The following is a 17,839-nucleotide window of genomic DNA, read 5'->3' on the forward strand; positions in this document are numbered from 1 at the left end:
ATTTAATTTGAATTGTAACTTACTTTGTAGATTCACATTAACAACACAAACAGATCTACAAATTATTATGATAAATATGTTATAAACAATGAATTCTGATGCATTATTACAGGTCATCCTGGATTCAAATTCATGATAAACAGCAGTGGAGCTATTATTATGCCTTAATCTCTATCTATCTATCTATCTATCTATCTATCTATCTATCTATCTATCTATCTATCTATCTATAATAACATTAAAATGGACCCCACCGTATAGCAGTAACATAAAATGATGCTGCATCAGTAATAATCAACATACTCTGAAATGGTTCATTCTGTAACCTTGGTAATTTGCTTTAGGTATTTGAGTTACTGTATTTTTATGGAAAAACTGTTGTACTATTAATTGAGCAAAATTAAGGAAGCATAATTTTTACTTGAATTTCCAGCCTGTTGTTTCTGGGAGATATTATGTGAAGCCATGTTTCTGATAAAGATGCAAACGTTTATTTTCTAACATGTTGTTTCAACACACTGGTTTTCAAACGTGGGTCAGTGGTTCTGAACCTGAACGGGCACTCGTACATGGCAAAGAAACTACATTACCCACAGGTCCGTTGAACTTCCGTATAAAACCGGATGTCTTGTCGGATTGGTTAACGGACGCCTTTCAAAAAAGAGTGCGCGAGCCGTGCAGTTGTTGAGGATTTTATTCTTTACATTTTAATAAAGCGGTACAATCTATGTCCGTGTGGATATCGGTTGTCCGTGTTATCTGCTGTGAATAAAGGTTTCTCTACGAGGGTCTCCCGCTCCAGGTAAGTGGCAGTTAACGCTGCCTGTAGTGAGGTTAGCCGATGTTAACGTTAGCCGACGTCAACGCTAGCCGCCTTCATATCGTGCTGGACGTTGTCGCTGATGTCGTCTGACAGCTGAGCTACTTCGCTTTGTGGAAGCTCAAAGATAAAATGGCTTACTCCTGACTAACGTGTCGTCCACAGCCTGCGACATGAAATGCTTAAAGGTGGACGAGTTCATCAAGCGGACTGCTTCCGTGGGGGAGACGGAGCGTTTGCTCCAGGAGCTCGAGGTTAGCATAACACTCAGTCAACTTTATACAGTCAAAGGTCTTTATTGTCATCGTACTCGAGTACAGTGAAATAATCAGATGCTTCTCTCTCCAAGATAAATCTCTATACAAGTTTAAAAATATAGTATGAAAAACAACAATTGTAGCAGCATCAGCAAATAACTATTTACAGAAGATACAATAGTCTTATTTACAGATAATGCATAAACCGTATTAACACACTTGTAAAAGAAACTGTTTCATAGCTTTGGAGCGGTTACAGCTAATTTATCACATCTTTAACAACATGAACCACTTGTAATACAAGTCCATGTTGTTTTACTAGTTTAGGACTAAAGCTAAAATTTTAACCCAGGATTAACTACCTCCAAATAGTCCAATTGCTATATTAGATATTATACATGTTTTCTATATGAAACATCTTTCACCTTTTAATATGAACTATTATGTAGAGAATCTAAACCAGCGTTGTTTACATTTTGCAGAATTATGTGAAGAGTAAGCCAGGCCTTCAGGGTCGCACGCTGTGTGACCGGATCATCAGAGCCTGTAACCAGCAACTTGGAGTTGGATGCCCTGACCGGGACCATGTCAGTCTGCTGGTGAAGCTGGTGGAGTGTGCCCTTCATGGCTATGACATTTCTGCAGCACTTGTTCCTCAGAGCTGTCCGCTGTACATGGAAAAGATCATTTTCCATATCGTCAAGAAGCTGAGCTCCCTAGAAGCTCACAGCCTGTGCAGCTATGTGTCTGGGTTGGTTTACAGCAGGCTTACTACAGCACAACAGGTATGTATTACCTTTAACAGCGGTGCTCCCATATACACACTGCATGATTGTGTCATTACAATCAGCTTTAACAAGATTTATATGGTCTTTAGGGTGAGGACTACTCTGTTCTTTTGCGGAGCTGTTTCTCGGTGCTCTGGAATGGACTATCTGCTAACAAAGACAAGAAGACCCTAACTCCTCAAGAAAAACTCCACTGCCAGATGCAAGCTCTGAGCTTCCTCCTGTTGTTCGACACAGAAAGTACAACTCCCTCCTTCTCCAAAGCTCCCATATACACAGAGGATGCCATCGCTGAGTTTGAGAGGGCCTCTGGAGCGGTGACCAAGGAGGATGCCTCTTTTCTGCTCCAGGAATTGCGCTTGCTTTTCAACAGATGCCAGACTGGAGGTCAAGGCTGCAAGGGGGAAGGGTCAAAGCAGTTTATTAAGAAATTAAGCGTATATGTGGTTTTTGAAATCCTGCTAGTTGCTGTTCGGGTGCTTTGTAAGGCGGGACACTACGATCTGGCTTCCACCTTCCTGAATGATATTGAGAGAGAGGTCCGAGACGTCTCTGCTGACTGTCAGTGTACAGCTCTGTTGCTTGGCAGGTGGGCTGTAGAAGTTCATTCAACAATGAAGGCTGGTGAGGAGAGTGGCCAGGTTTTGACAAACTGTGCTCGAGCTTTGAGGTCTCTCTCTGCCGACCTGGGAGAACAAGAAGCTCATGCAGTTGTGGAAGGTTGTGGACTTGTGGTGTGGGCTGTCGAGACTGGCCACAACAAGGGATTAAGTGGTCCTCTGCTCCTGGCTTGGTTTTCATTCCTGGAGGAGTATCAAGATCAGATATTAAAAATGTTGAAAAAGGTGAGGATAGTTACCTACCAGTAAAATGATACCATTGTATTATTCTCTTACACCACCATTTATTTTTTGAGAACTTGTAGAGATTTGTAATTTGTGGCTCCTTTTATGTTTACAGAATCTGACATGCCAGACTGAGGGCAGCCGACTGCAACAGACCCTTTGTTACAGTATTTACCAAGGCTTTGTATATGCTTATGAGAGCATGCTTGCATCACAGGTGAGGATAACATCTGTCCCATCAGATTTTATGACAGTAATGCTGATGCTAAAAATGGGAATGAAGCGCATGTTTTCACACTTACTTGTTGCAACAGTTTAAATGTTCTTAGATTCAGACTTAAGTTCTGATTTGTGATTTGTTGTTTTAGCTGGAGAACGGTGACATACTGGACCGAGTGCTGCTGTACTGCCAAGCCACAGCTGGGCAGATGATGACTGAGGTGCGCAAGCTGCCAAGTGACAGTCTTCACATCAAAGCAGGTGGTTGTACTCTACTTTATTAATCTTGTTGGGTCATATTCAAGGTTCTGGAATGCTCCCATTAATTGCTAGTTACACTTAAAATATAGACATTTAATGTGTTTCATTTTTTCATTTGTGCTCGCTATGTGTATTGCAGTGATAGCTGTGAGCAACTTAGTGTGTGGATTGTACAACCGACGTCTCTATGACCAGGCCTTCACGCTAGTTGAGATCCTCTGCAAGGATCTTTGCAAGAGTTGCCCCGTCTCACTCTCTGTTGATCGGGTAAACTCCTTAATCATGTTTTTGATCTATTGTGCATCACATTTCACAGCATATCATGTCTTAACTTGAAGAGTACTCACTAGAGTTGATACCTCTGCAAAGGCCCAACAGTCCCCTTATGAAACCACATATAAATTCACACATCCTGATTTAGAATTTTGGATCTGCACCAAATTGCACTAACTCATAACTATCAACCCCCTAAAAATGCCTAATTTTTTTGTTTTCAAGATCTATGAATTATTATTATTGTAATCCTGCTAACCAACAAACAAACACAGATGAAAACATAACTGCCTTGGCAGAGGTAACTAATTCTAGAATATTCTTGAAGAGAAGCAAACCAAAATGATTATAGTCATTGTTTTCACCACTTTTAATTCTTAATGGCGATTTTTATCATCATCTAGTTGTGCCGACCCTTCATGCTGGCTGTGCAGACTTCTCGGCGAGCTGGACAATTGGAGCGAGCACTCGACTGGGTGATTCTGTGGCTGAAAGCCCTGGGGGATAACATTCCCACTCATATGGCTGAACCAGTCTCCCTGTGGGTGAAAACCAAGACTGATGCAGCACGTAACTCTGAGGAGGACATCAGACTCAGGTACGGATAGGGGTGGGAATCTCTTGGCACCACACAAGTTCGATTCCGATCTCCACATTGATTTGACATTGGTTCAGTTTAGACTTGTGTGCTGCATCTTCAGCCTTTACTGTATCAGGGCACAAACAAAGTAAACGTCAGTACTGTTCAGGTCCTAGAAGCGATTCATTTCCCCACCTCTAGAATATGTGGTAATGAAGTTTACAGTATTAAAATTAAAGTCTGCAAATAATTCCTGACCAGATATGTAATAGCTAGGTCCTCTGTTGTGTTAAAAGTTAGGTTTTTGAATTTTAGTTTTATTCATAAGTAGGGAAACTTACAAGTGTTTGCTTGTCCTTTAACAGGACGTTACGTGATGGTTTTGGTCCCGACGTCCCTGATGAGAAAGTGATGCTCTGCCTTTTGGAGGAAGAGCTACGTGCCTATAAGGAGGTGGCAAGTGACACTGCCCAGGAACGTTATAACACACTTTGTGACCTGTTGGACATCTGCCATGAGGAGAGCTCCCACACCCACCTACGTGCTGTCTACCTCTGTGAAATGGCCCAAGTTGTGTGTTTCCAGGATTTCAGTGAACAGACTGATTGGTAGGAGCTTTCGTTGACATCCACATTTACAAGGAATAGTGTTTCTTAACAGAGAAAAATGCATTTGGTTTTCCAGTAGTCAATGTGAATATCAATTTGATGTTATGATCACTGTTAGATTTACGTAACCTGCTGCCTGTTCTTCGTGAATTTGGTGGCATTTGAAAGAAATATACAAACTACCAGACTAGTCTAAAAGAAATAAGCAAGAAATCAAGTGGTTGAAAGAGATAAACTTAGGAAAACCATAATTTTATGTCAAACTAAATACATGTATTGAACACTGATTTATCCACTAAGTTTATGAAACTAAAGCTGCTAATGCAACTTATGTGTTGAAAGAACTTGCAACAACAATCTTTATTACGGTAAATGTGAGGGTGAGGTAAATATATTAGACCTGGTACCTGAGCAATGGTTTGGGTACAACCTTGTTTTGTACTGGTAATTGGGAAAGTTATTCTGGACCAAAACTGGAGGAAGCCCACTAACCTCTCACTGTGTTTATTATGTTTCTCTTTAACTACACAGCTCTGCAGTTGATTTTACCCATGAAGCTTTGCGGCTACTGGAAGAAGAATCTGTGACTGCAGAGAACGCTGAAAGACTAAAAGATGACAAGGCCCATGCTTCTCTTTGGCTCTTTGTCTGCACTCTTGAGAAGAATCTTCAGGAGGTTAGTGCTGAATCTCTGCACATATATTCAGGAATCACTGTTTTTGTTTTGTTACATGAATAGGATGTTCAATTGTTGTGTTTAGGTTTTCTGGCTTGTTTGTGTTGTATCAATTATGTCCAAAATCCAAAACAGAGAAAGGCATCTGTACACATATATGCCTTTGTCTCAATGATTAGAATTGTGTCTGGATTAGGTAAGCAACTAAAAGATGGATTTAAGTGGTACCTACACTGATGGCAATGCACTTTGTTTTTTGCCAGGCCATTGAGAAGGACATCAAATTGCGCGAGTTGCGTAACCAGAAAAGATGTGTGGCCAATCCCATAGGAACCAACGATTTTGACTATGAAGACAAGCAGAAAACAGAGGACAGCATTCTGCTCTATGAAGGCCTGCATTTCAACCTGGCTGCAGAAAACAGTAGGAACCATTTTTTTCTATACTATGCATTGTCTGACTCTTAATCTAATCACCAGTATCATGGTAAATGTTATACCTGTTATTATGCTCCAGAATTAATCCCCAACATGTACCATTGGACGGTCTAAACTAGATAATTGTTTATCACTTGCTGTCTCACTGTGTAATTAATACACATCATTTTTTTCTTTCTTAAGAATTGTGCCAACCTTTGGAAAGAGCTCTGGGTGAGTGGTCTGCTCTTCTGCAGAGTCCAGATCTGCCTTCTGTCAGGAGCCCCAAACAGACCTGCACCTCCATTGCTCTGGCTGCAGCTCTCTTCAGACTAATGGGAAAGGTAACGATTCAAGATATAAATCTAGATAATCACTTGATTGTTTTTTTGGTTCTCTCTTTAGCTCCAACTAGATTTAGATCTCACTCACTTCATAAAGCATCACAGATTAGGGATATAGATTTTTGTCTTAAGATAATTTTAATAAATTGACTCAATTTCTCCCTAGATGTTGGTAAAAATACACACCGATCTATTAAGAATTTAATAAATTTGGTTTTTACTGTACTGTAAAGGTGTGTCAGCTGTATTTCATGATTATATACTGGGGTTAGGTTGTTTTAACTTGTGTTCACTTCATTGGTAATTATAGTATCTGTGTATTAATCAAATGTCTCTCTTCTCTCATGCAGCCTTTAAAGACTTTGGAAGCTTACCAACTCACAATTGGACTTTCACGTCAACTCTCTGACACACATGGTTGTGCCAGCTCCCTCTGTCACTCAGCCAGCCTCCTACTGGATATGGGTGCCCCTGAACTCGCTTTGGTAAGGCAGTTTTGTAAGGATTATTCTATAATGGGACTGATTGATTTTATATTTATTTTTCAAGTAAATGAGTATTATTCCCTAATCTAACTTGTGGTTTTAGGCCCAGTTAGAGCAAGCAGAAAAAAGTCTTGCCTCAGAAACCACCAATGAGGGAACTTCTTCCCTCTCTATGCTGCCCCTGCTGTTGAAAGCTCAGTACTACTACAGCACAGGACAGGTAGGTAACACGTCTGCTAGCAGCATTTTTAATATTATTGGATTACTGCTGTTTTGCAGCTCAGTTTTGCTCCTCTCCTCTTTGATGATATTTCAGGTGGGTCTTGGAGTGCCTTATCTGTGCGAGGTGCTTAAAGAGGTGAATGAGCAGAGACAGTCGAAAAGTTGGTACCTGCTTCGTGCTCGGGCTCTGCAGACCTGCAGCTCCTACCTCAGTTTGGACACAGCTGCACTGCCACAGGCTGAGCGCGGACGTATCACTGAACATGGTGAGCACAAGAATTTTCTCCACTTTAACAGCTGGCTTTGTATTTGAATTTTCTATATTTTAAAATTCCTATAACTAGGTATTGACCTATGTTTGCCTTTCTCAGGTATAAATAGCCCTGACACTGCTCTGTATGAAGGACTGAAGCTTCTCTGCAGCCTGCTGGTCACTTTAGTGGGGAAAGGCCTGTATGGGTCTCATGGCACCAGCTCGGATGTGCGCTTTATCGACCAAGGTACATTTTTCACACACATTCATTCAACAATTCATAAAAACTAACTTCATTTATTTTATTCTTCTTTTAATGCCCTGAGCTATTTCAGTTCCTCCCTCCCTGACTGTGTCTCTCTCTTGGTCCACGAGCAGGAGATAACCTGGTGCTGAAATGGCAGCTGCTCTCAGAGGTGTTAAACTGCTCCATGAAGATGGTTTCTGTTAGGAGCAGCTGTGGGGCCATCAATGATGCCAGGCTCCAATGCCTAGAAGCTCTTAAACTGGCCATAAAGTTGCAGGCACTCAGCCAGTAAGTACATGAACAGGGTTTATAGGTAAAAATGATTTTGTGAAGCAGGGTCTTAAAGCTAGTTTGTTTGTTAGATTTCAATGTATCACATTTTGAGGAAGCTTTTTGATTGAATTCCTTCCTTTGTCATTACTTTAGATGTGCTGAGCTGCTGGTGATGAAAGCGGAGTTGGAGCTGATGCAGGGGGAGAGAGAAGAAAGTAGTACTGATTTGGAAAATGTCAGAAACCTTCTGGACCTCTGCACAGGTCAGTTTAATGCACAGCTACCACTTCAAATCGTGCTGGGCACTGATTCAATCAATATTTCAGGGACTTTGAGTGGAGTTGTAGAGTGATAATGTCATTATATTGTATTATTGTTTCGGTTTTATTTATTAGGAATGTAAGGCAGTGTTATTGCATCATACTTCATTCATATTGACACTTTGCCACTTTCTTAAGCTGCATAATTGACTTAAGTTTCTTCTCCTCAGATTTCTCTGATCAGGTGCAGAAGACGGAGGTAAAAATCAAACCCCGGAAAGGTCGACCAGCGCCGAAACCTCAGCCTCCTCTACCTTCACCTGAGGATGATTTTAAAGACATCCTGAGCACTAGGTGGATTGCTAAAGAACCTGTAGTAAGGGACGTGACCAGCTCGCCACCTCTCAAGGCCCAACCACGTCGTTGGCTCTCCTCCCTGGCACATGAATCTGACTGTCAGTGCCCCTGCTGCTCGGAGCCCTGTCTGGGCCATGCCACTGCTCGCTGGGCTGCTACACAGGCTGATTTGGTTCTCAAGGTGGAGTCCAATGACCCCAAAGTCAGTCTGAAGCTTCAATGGGCAACATTATCCCGCTGTGAGAGCATCACTGCCAAAGTTGGGGCAAAATTGGCTAAACTCTTCCCTCGCTGTGGCCCCACAAAAGGCTCCTATAAACCCTCCCTGATGCAAGATGTAGTGGGTCGTGTGTACCTTCACATGTCCCTGGCCTGTCTGGAACCAAGGCTCAACAACATTTGTGGTATATGGAAAATACTGAAAGCTGGTTTAGCATTTGTTGATTGCACACCCTCTCCTGTGCTAAGACCTGTGAGAGCTGGCTTAATGGCAACCAAAGCCATAGTGTCATTGATCACCTTGGCTTCCAAAAAGGGTTGCAACCCAGAGGAGCTCTTCTCAAATGCGTGGACTTGGAATGCACCGAAAGACAAAGAGCTGAAATCAGAACAGAAAAATCTACCTACCTTGTCCTTGAATAAAAAGCCTAAAGACTGCCTTAAAATCCCTGATGCTCCTGACAAAACAAAGAAGGCAACAAAGGCCAAGGCTGTCAAGCCCAAGATTCAAGTGATGAGCTCCTCAAGCAGAGGAAAGGATCTGGTTCCCAAGACACCAGTAATGGTTAAGTCAAAGTCTGCTGTTAAGGAGCTCAGCGCTTTCGACTTCAACACATTGGTGCCTACTGTGGCTTGCACTCCTGTTCAAAAAGTGAAACCTCCTGCTTCAGTGAGGAAAGCACCAAGAACTGCCTCGAAGCAACAGTTTTATGTGTATGAAGAGTTTTCACCTTCCCAGCCAGTGCCCGCTGCCCCCAGACGCACCAAGACATCACGTTTTAAGGTATGCATCGAATCAGAGCGAGTTTGTTATTTCAAAAATGTACTGTTTGTGTTTTTATGATAAATATCTTTCTTTTTTGATATTTAATACAGGTGGAGTTTAGTGATGAGAGTGACTCCGAGGCTAATACCCAAGCAGAGGCCAAAGAAAAAACAGACGCACCTAAAAAGCGAACAACTACCAGAAGAGCTGCCCAGAGTGCTAAAACAGTCCCAGATCCACCTGCAGAGAGCAAACTCCCCAAGAGGCAGGCTAAGGGTAGAAAAACCACTGCAGTGCCGAGGGCCACGTCCTCCGAGGACGACGAAAGTTTGATCCTTCAACCTCCGTCAACAAGAAGAGGTAGAAGCAGAAGGGAGCTGACCAAGACAGAGGTGGAAACGATGGAGGAGCTGGACAAAATGAGGACCATCGAGGAGGAATCTAATGAAGTTCTGGACATGAGCATCGAAGAGCTTAGGACATCAGACACTGAGGACAATGCTGCTTCAAGTAAAGAGATCAGTGTGTATTTTGAAATGTTTAACTTTTCATTCGCAGTTAAGTGGCACTTAAAGTAACATTCACAACAATGATCCCCCTCCAAATTTCTTCCCAGCTCAGTTATTGTAATAATAATCAAAACTGTTCTTAATTATGTATCAGAATATCACAAACAACCTGGGAGGAAATTGGATGATATAGCTAAGTTATTGTTTTTAAAACATGAAGGATGCCATGAAATGTCAAGACCAATAATAACAATTCTTATTGGTATCCTGTAAAATGTGGATAAATGCTAGAGTGCTAATCTCGCACTTATCTCTTCCCCCAACATAGATTTTGAAATCCTGCGGAGGGATATATGTGGTCGCCTGCCGCGAGATGGTTTGTCTGAGCTGAGGAGCAGTGGTCATCTGAGAGAAGGGCCACAAACCCAACTCCCCTACTCAGACACCAGGCCAGGTGAGTTTACTGTGCAATGGTCCAATATCGGATGATATGTAGTATGTTAACGTACGGAGCGGTGCGGGGTTTGCACTGTCTCCTCACAGCAAGAAGGTGCAAGCTGGGTCTTTTTGTGTTGAGTTTACACCGATTTCCAAACACATGCAGATTGGGATTAGGTGTGAATCTTAATGTGAATGGTTGTCTCTTTATGTCGGCTTTCTAATACACTGGCAACCTATCAGGGGTGTACCCAGCCTCTTACCCAATGTCAGCTGGGATTGGCTCCAATTCCCCCGCGACCTTCAAAGGATAGGCTGTTTCGATAATTAATAGATGCATGTAAAAGTAATGGAATTACAAAAGTGGAATTTATAAATTGTTTTGCAAGATCATGTACATCCATACCTCACATTGCAAATGTCCAGTTTTAAATGAGAATATGTTGTGATATTGCTGACTGTAACAATAACATATCAAATTTTCCTGCCTTTTTTTATATGTTGCTGGTTTGTAGAGTAAAATTATTTTTACAGTTCATCACAGATCCTTATCCAGTTCCCTCAATGTTTTTTTCCCCCTCGTTTTTCAGAGAATCTGTCCCTGGAGGATGTTGAGTCGTTGCTCCGCTCAGCCTGGCTGGACCTTCAGCACTTCCCTTCTCCCACTCTCCACCCAACCATCTGTGCTCTCCTGGCCCTGGCACTGGGGCAGCAGGATCCTGTAACCACAGCACTGCTACACGCCGAGTCCTTTGCCATCACGAGCCGTCATCGCACAATCAGGCATTTAGCCAGTTGTCTCAAGTAAGCACGCACTTGTTGATATGCATAATGGAGCATAATCTGATAACTCAAGAGGAACTTCTTTTACTTGTATGATCACTATTTGTGTGTCAAAATTACTGAACTCTTCTGTTGTATCTAATAGAAAGCTGAAAAAGTCGTCCAGTGAACTTGCGGACCAGCTCGATGCTCTGAGTCTAAATGAGCTCAGTTCAACAGAGTCCAAGAGTACTACTGAACAGAGGTTGATTCAGTTGGAGAACATCTTCTCCTTCCCCACTGCTGACTCCTCATCTTTCCCCCAGAACCTCTGCCAAGAGTTTATCCAACAACTTCAGCACCTTCCCACAGGTAAAGTTCTAAATTCTGTCTTGGATTCAGTAGCAAAATGGATATATTTTTATTGTAATATTTCATTTGGTCCAGACATGGTTTGCATGTCACTAATGCATTATGAGAAGCTAGTTTATCATTCATCTTACTACTGTAACAATAATTTTACCCTTTATACACCAAATTGGTTCTTGTTTGTAGTTTTTTACACATTTTGGGAACTTTATTGATCTACACACCGGGGAAATTCACTATATATAAATAAATAATGCTGAGTATTTACATTATATACACACAGGATAATTGTATGGGCAAGTCAAAATCTGTTTTGTACATGAGAATAACCCGTTTGTACATGTAAAACAAATGTGCAAAAAGTTGCTTTCTCTTAAAAATAGTGTAAGTAACATGTCCAGAGCAGCATTTATTTTACATTCCGGATGGTGTGGGAATGAAGGACCTGCGGAAGCGTTCCTTCTTGCACTGTGGGGGGAGCAGCCTGCTGCTGAAAGGGCTGCTAAGGGCATGTAGCATGTAGGGGCTGAGAGGTGTTGTCCATGATTGAATTCAGCTAATTAGTAAAAGGTAGAAAGCCACATGCAGCTTAATGATGCAAATCACAGCATTGTGCCAGATATTATGATTGCATCACTGTCGGAGCCAGAGCTGATAAATTCCTGTGACAGATGAAGCATCATTTGACCTGGAAATTAATGTAGATTGCACCCTTACTCACCCAAACGCCAGATCTCAATGGACATTTTTGCTCTGTTTTGAAATGGACTTTATTCGGAGTAATTTAATGAGTGTTCACTTTTGGTCTTGCCCATAACTTGAATCTGATTTGTTGATGCTTTCATGCTTAATAAGCTAAGCAAAAACAAAATATAAATTGCATGATATCCTTCCTCTCTGTTGTACAGGGATAACTGTGTGCATGATGTCTGTGCTTGGAGTAAAACCTGGGGAAATGGGCGACAGCATCATACTTTCACGTCTCCAGAAAGGATCTGCACCCGTCACTGTTCATATCTCCACATCTATGCAAAAGGTGATGACAATAGTTTATACAATTTCAAGATGAGTGTTTTATTTTATTTTCCAAACAAGTATTATCACAGCAAATGCAGTTTAAAATCAAGCAAAATTGTAGCCAGAATCAGAAAACAGATAATTATAGTGTGAGCTGTTACTTATGCAGCTGTAGTTGAATTTCAGTGAAATTACAATAATCTGTATATGAGATTCAGTAACGAAAACCAATTCCGCGTAGGAAAATGCTATTATAATATTTGGAACAAGTTTAAGTTTGACTCTTAATTTTACTCTGTTACAAATTTGCTCTTCACCATCCCAGAAACTGAAATTCAACTTTCTCTGTGTTGTGCAGCGTCCCATTAGTTGGCTCGTGCAGGAGATGGACAGTATTCAGGTGGAACAGAAAGTTGTGAGCTCTGTGTCTGATAAAGCCAAGTGGTGGGAGGGCCGCAGGGCGCTTGACTCTCGAGTTGAGGTAAGTGATGAGAAGCCGTGTGGGGGGAAACTCTGGTCTATTTAAACGGTCTAAGCAGTTGTACTTCTTAATTCTTAGTTTTGAGCATAACATGCAGTAAACCAACCAATCATGGGACTTTTCCCATTCCCCGTAAAAGCCGGGTGTGCTTGCACCTGGGTGAATTGATATTATAATGGTGGATTTGATTATGTAGTGAGGCGAAACAGATCTGCACGTGCAAACCATCTTTTTGAACACACTGTTTACTCAAACCTGAAGTAATGCTTTTTATTACTTCCGCCAATAAGATTGTGTTTTTTAATTTGTTATACGTATTACGCAAAATACTAGATGGATTATAATGAACCTTGGTGGAAGGATGCGTTATAACATTATAATACAATTTTGGTGCGGATCCAGATTACGGGGTGGATCCAAACATTTTTGTCAGTTATTTTAACATTGCGAGATCATTTATGGATCTTGGTGGGAAAAATCACGTATCATTCTAGTTTGGTTGTTTTGACTAAGAAATGTCACTTGAAAGTTCACAGTGATTACTTTATGCTTTTACTTGTCTAAACATATTCACATCTTTCTTCCAGCAACTGTTGAAAGAGATGGAGGGATTGCTCGGATGCTGGAAGAGCTTTCTTCTCCCCCTTTCTTCAGATCCAGAACTTTTCAATCAGGCCCAGCACCTTTGCAAAACCTTGTCTGCTAAAGGAGTGACATGCAGTGAGGAGATGTTGAAGGTGTGTGGGGTTTATTTTGTTTGTTTGTTTTTATTCTGATTCTTTTCACTTGATGGATTCTGGAGCATCAACAGCCGACCTTCCATTCTGACTTGATCTCAATAGCAGCTGGAGCAGGAACAGCAAAACAAACAAACACTGAACTGGTGACTTTTCTTTTAGGCGTTGCTGTCTGCATCTTCTCTGCTGTCTCAAGAAGAATTGCAAAGATTTACTCTTGGAGTTTCTCCACACTGGCATGCGGAGTGTTGCCAGCTCGTCCATACAGCCCTTTCCCGGCCCTCAGTTAGAGACGAGCCCCGTGGTCATGTTGTTCTGATCCTGGACAAGGTTGGTTATATCATCTCTACCAAATCCTGTCATCTGACTTGTACATAAAAGTCAAATAGACCTCTAATGCTCTGTTACAATACGTCCCTTGTGGAGCGAAATAGTGTAAAAGTATGGCCATCTGTCCTGTCTCCTTTGCAGTACCTTCAGAAGTTGCCATGGGAGAGCATCTCCATCTTAAAGTCTCACTCTGTCAGTCGGATGCCTTCCCTGCACTCACTGATTGGACTGAGCATTCAGAAAGTGGTAAGATTAAAGTCCACACATGTAATCTGTAGTGTGCAGTAGTAGATATACGTCTCTTACTTAAATCTGTCCCTTCAGAATGACTCTCAATCCGTCCTGACACAAGGTGTGGATACAAAGAAGGCGTTCTATGTGCTAGACCCTGATGCCAATTTAGGCAACTCTCAGGACAGGTTCAAGGAATGGTTTAGCAGGTAAGGCTAACACTCAGAATTAAACAAGGTTGATCTTTTTCACTGCTGTTTCATCCGCAATGATGACATGACTGTTCTGCTTAAAGTAACCCGGACTGGGAAGGTGTGTGTGGGGTTGCTCCTGACTCGGGTCAGCTGGAAGAAGCAGTGGCCAACAAGGATCTGTACATGTGAGTTTGTGATGATCTTATGCATCCTGAAAGAGATGAGACGCAATGGCTACAGTCCACAAACATGCTAATGTTGAGAAATGACATTGTTAATACAGGGAGAATTTTCCTCCCATCTGAAGTGATTGTATGTGATGACCTGTTTAACTTTGCACGTGTGGTCCTTTTAGCTACGTGGGTCACGGAGCAGGCGCTCGGTTCCTCGACGGTCAGACGGTCCTGAAGACGCCGATAAGAGCAGCGTCTCTTCTCTTTGGCTGCAGTAGTGCTGCTCTGGCCGTGCGTGGGGACCAGGAGGGACAAGGCATAATCCTCAATTACCTCATCGCAGGCTGGTGAGATATCTGTGTTAATGTGCAGTTGAATAAGGATCAATTGATACATTGTTAACAAATGTTTCTAACAAATGGAGTTGGCGATTTATATCTTGATCTGGTTGACCTACAAACATTAATTCACTGACTTAAATAGTAAATTACTATTTATTTTTTCTCTCTTTAGCCCGTTTGCTTTGGGAAACCTGTGGGATGTGACTGATCGGGACATTGATCGCTTCACCAAAGCTTTGTTGGAGTCCTGGTTCGCTGCTGGACCTGGAGCTCCCCTCCTGGAACACATGGGCCCATCGCGTCAGGCCACAAACCTTAAACACCTGATCGGGGCTGCACCTGTGGCCTACGGTTTACCTGTCTACCTGCAGTAGGTGGGTTGATGAGCCAAAAGCAGGATGTAAACAGTCTCTATGCAGTATTTAAACACACTGCAGAGACAGCTGATCAGTGTCTTTCGTTTGTGTAGACATGCTACAACAGGGTAAAGCTGTTTATCATGAAAGTTAACGTTTTGTTCTTTGTTTGTGTGTGTGTGGCAGAAGCCCGATCCTGACAGCTGAACGGACTGCAGCATTCATCCCAGCACACGGAGCTCCCACGTTCAGAACGGCAGTATTGATATTACTCTGACAAATTTGCAGAGACACAAATCTGTTGCAGAGACAACAGATTTGATATTACTGACTCAGAGACAGTTTATGTATGTGGCACAACTGCAGTTCCTCACCTTTGTGTCTGGGGGGTGCAGATGAGCCAGCATTTTCTAAGTGTTCCAGTTGTTTTCAAAGCTCCTGTTGTACAGACGTGTGAGACTCAATGCAACACATGAGAATTTGAAATGATAACACAACCGTGCATGCCTCACTTTCCCCTGAGCTTCACAGCATCGTCAAACCTCCCTTCAGACATGGCTATGGTGACGTCTTTAGTCTGAAGTTGATCAAAAGACAAAAAGGAAACAGAGGATTAAATCAGAAAATGAACAAAATACTAAACATATTTTAAGGACAATAATTTAACTCATTTTGTATAAACTGAAGAAGCTCTATTTTCTTGTACAGTATGGAAAAATAATGGACTCACCACTTGCACACACTCCATGAGAGGCAGCCTGACAGCCATGTTCCCAGACAAGCTGACCACACATGCAGGAGTGTCTGGTGCGGCCTCCAGCAGAGCCATCACGGCCTCTACTCCCATCCTGCTCGCCTGGATGATGTCAAGGCATTAGAGAGAGCACGTTGGCACTCAGAGAAGCTCATAGATGTATGTTTGGTTGATGGAACAGAGATGAGACCCACTGCTGAGTTTATATATGAGAAAAATGAGGTATTACCAAGATCCTGTCAAAGGCAGAGGGGGTTCCACCTCTTTGTACGTGCCCCAGGATGGTCGTACGAGTGTCGAAGCTGAGCCTCTCTGATACCAGCTGGACAGACAGATCATTTATGAGCAGCCTTCCTCTTGTAACAAGAGTATATCCTATGTTTTAGTACAGTATGTTGGAGCACTGTCTTCACTCGCATGTTTGACTAGCTCACAGGAAATAGGCTTTCCACTGCGGTCCATCGCTCCCTCTGCCACAATGATGACGTTCAAACGGGAGCCGCGACCTCTTTGCTGAGAGGGACAGAGAACAGCTTTAGAATCAACAGGCAGACTTTTAAAAAAGCCAGATTAAAGTTAGTCTCTGAAGATGATGCAGGATAAGACGTGTACTTCTGTCAGTCTCCTGCAGAGATGCTCCTCCCATCCATCATCTGGAGGCATCTCAGGGATGAACCCCCAGTCAGCGCCACAGGCCAGAGCTGTCACTAAAGCCAGGTAACTGCGGGTAAAAGGTCATTAGCCCTGAGGCTTTAACTGTGTTTTAAAAGTTTGACTTTGAGTAATGACACTTTTTTTATAATTTCATGTAAATTTGGCAGAATTTTTTTTTTCAGCATATTCAATTTTGACTTGCCTCTGAGATGGCGTCAAGACAAAAACATGCTTTGACACTTATACAGTAAATACTTCAAAACAAGCTGCTTCACCATGACCTGACTTAAGGTTTCCGCACACAAGCTGGAGAATGTGACTTTAATTTGAATTTCCCTAAAAGTACGATTGTAGTACTGCATTTTCCTTATTTAAATGCCTCTGTTTTTAAACAAATTCTAATGTGTTTTGAATTATTTAAAATTTTAATAGTGTTTGGATGTGTTTTTTATGTATTGACAGAATTGTTTTCAAATAAAGGTGTTCTCACACACAGTCTGTGGTGTGGAAATAACTGATATTTATCACATTTATGTGAAGGGATGGGAAAAGCCTGACTACGGGTATTTACAGTAATAACTAGGGATAGGAAATGTGAAATGTGTTCTTACACAACATACACATCTCATTCGTACAATACAAATGTAGTTTTTTTATTACTTGTGGGATAGTGTTCTCCTTAATTGTAAAAACTGTAGCTATATCTCTTGTTCTTGAGGCGCTTAATGCAGAGTTCGTTCTGTTTGAGGCATAATGTGTTGACATCACTTCATATTGTGACTCCCATGTAAGGTGGTCTTAATGCATGTTGGGACCATGGAATAAATGCAGGCACTTCAGATGTTAAAAGTCTTTTTAACCAATGATAGGGAGACACCTGATGGGTCTCATCTGATCTGCAGCATGACAAAACATGAGCAGAGTCATAAAGAAACCAACTCTGGAAAAAGAGTCATGGAACAGATGATCTTACTCTCACACATTATGAGATCACATGAGGAGACAGACGACACTAAGAATGACTCAAACCATAGAGGAACTGTGGCAACAACCTACCTGCAAGCTACTTTAAAACTTCTCCACAGAGAATTAGTTCTGTCAGAGTGATTACACCTAATTTTATTTTTTCTGTTTAATGCAGTTGGCCTGATATTTACTTATGAATGAAAAACATTCGATGCATTGTTTGTTTTTTAATTCAACAGTAAGCGACTTAAACGTTTTACACCACAGTGTGTTTGTAATGCGTTTGTCTTCCATGAGAGACCATCGGCTTTGTTTAGACTAGTTGTACCGTCGCGTCTTGTCCACCGGGGAGCACTAT

General features: G+C 41.9%; 2 protein-coding genes across 2 annotated transcripts; one reads left to right on the forward strand and one right to left on the reverse strand.

Annotated features, from left to right (window-relative positions):
* Nucleotides 1–23: 23 nt before the first annotated feature.
* On the forward strand, nt 24–15,543 carry espl1 (extra spindle pole bodies like 1, separase). The gene is made up of 33 exons (XM_047339386.1): nt 24–802; nt 986–1,074; nt 1,560–1,862; nt 1,955–2,710; nt 2,826–2,927; nt 3,079–3,190; nt 3,330–3,457; nt 3,868–4,061; nt 4,409–4,651; nt 5,183–5,327; nt 5,591–5,750; nt 5,948–6,087; nt 6,438–6,572; nt 6,676–6,792; nt 6,889–7,060; nt 7,166–7,294; nt 7,426–7,582; nt 7,721–7,830; nt 8,058–9,187; nt 9,280–9,679; nt 10,007–10,132; nt 10,707–10,920; nt 11,045–11,250; nt 12,156–12,283; nt 12,623–12,745; nt 13,333–13,482; nt 13,645–13,812; nt 13,954–14,058; nt 14,137–14,252; nt 14,339–14,422; nt 14,593–14,757; nt 14,924–15,125; nt 15,294–15,543. The coding sequence occupies exons 2-32, from the start codon at nt 994–996 to the stop codon at nt 15,123–15,125; spliced, it is 6,501 nt and encodes a 2,166-aa protein (XP_047195342.1). The 5' UTR covers nt 24–802; nt 986–993; the 3' UTR covers nt 15,294–15,543.
* LOC118104971 (ATP-dependent 6-phosphofructokinase, muscle type-like) lies at nt 15,482–16,593 on the reverse strand. Its single transcript, XM_035152298.2, has 6 exons — nt 16,474–16,593; nt 16,279–16,374; nt 16,091–16,183; nt 15,838–15,963; nt 15,620–15,684; nt 15,482–15,545 (listed from the first exon to the last, which is right to left on the reverse strand). The coding sequence occupies exons 1-6, from the start codon at nt 16,522–16,524 to the stop codon at nt 15,518–15,520; spliced, it is 459 nt and encodes a 152-aa protein (XP_035008189.2). The 5' UTR covers nt 16,525–16,593; the 3' UTR covers nt 15,482–15,517.
* Nucleotides 16,594–17,839: the final 1,246 nt, after the last annotated feature.

Source organism: Hippoglossus stenolepis, chromosome 3 (genome assembly GCF_022539355.2).
Source record: "Hippoglossus stenolepis isolate QCI-W04-F060 chromosome 3, HSTE1.2, whole genome shotgun sequence".
NCBI classification, from domain to species: domain Eukaryota; kingdom Metazoa; phylum Chordata; class Actinopteri; order Pleuronectiformes; family Pleuronectidae; genus Hippoglossus; species Hippoglossus stenolepis.

Bases quoted from the DNA above. Each gene is read 5' to 3' on its own strand.
- espl1 (XM_047339386.1), top strand. From the start codon at position 994: ATGAAATGCTTAAAGGTGGACGAGTTCATCAAGCGGACTGCTTCCGTG. The intron at 3,191-3,329 runs GTGGTTGTACTC...TGTGTATTGCAG, and splicing joins CAGTCTTCACATCAAAGCAG to TGATAGCTGTGAGCAACTTA. The intron at 6,793-6,888 runs GTAGGTAACACG...ATGATATTTCAG, and splicing joins ACTACTACAGCACAGGACAG to GTGGGTCTTGGAGTGCCTTA.
- LOC118104971 (XM_035152298.2), bottom strand. From the start codon at position 16,524: ATGCCTCCAGATGATGGATGGGAGGAGCATCTCTGCAGGAGACTGACA. The intron at 16,184-16,278 runs GCGAGTGAAGAC...CTGTCTGTCCAG, and splicing joins CCTGTGAGCTAGTCAAACAT to CTGGTATCAGAGAGGCTCAG. The intron at 15,685-15,837 runs GTGAGTCCATTA...GATCAACTTCAG, and splicing joins TCATGGAGTGTGTGCAAGTG to ACTAAAGACGTCACCATAGC.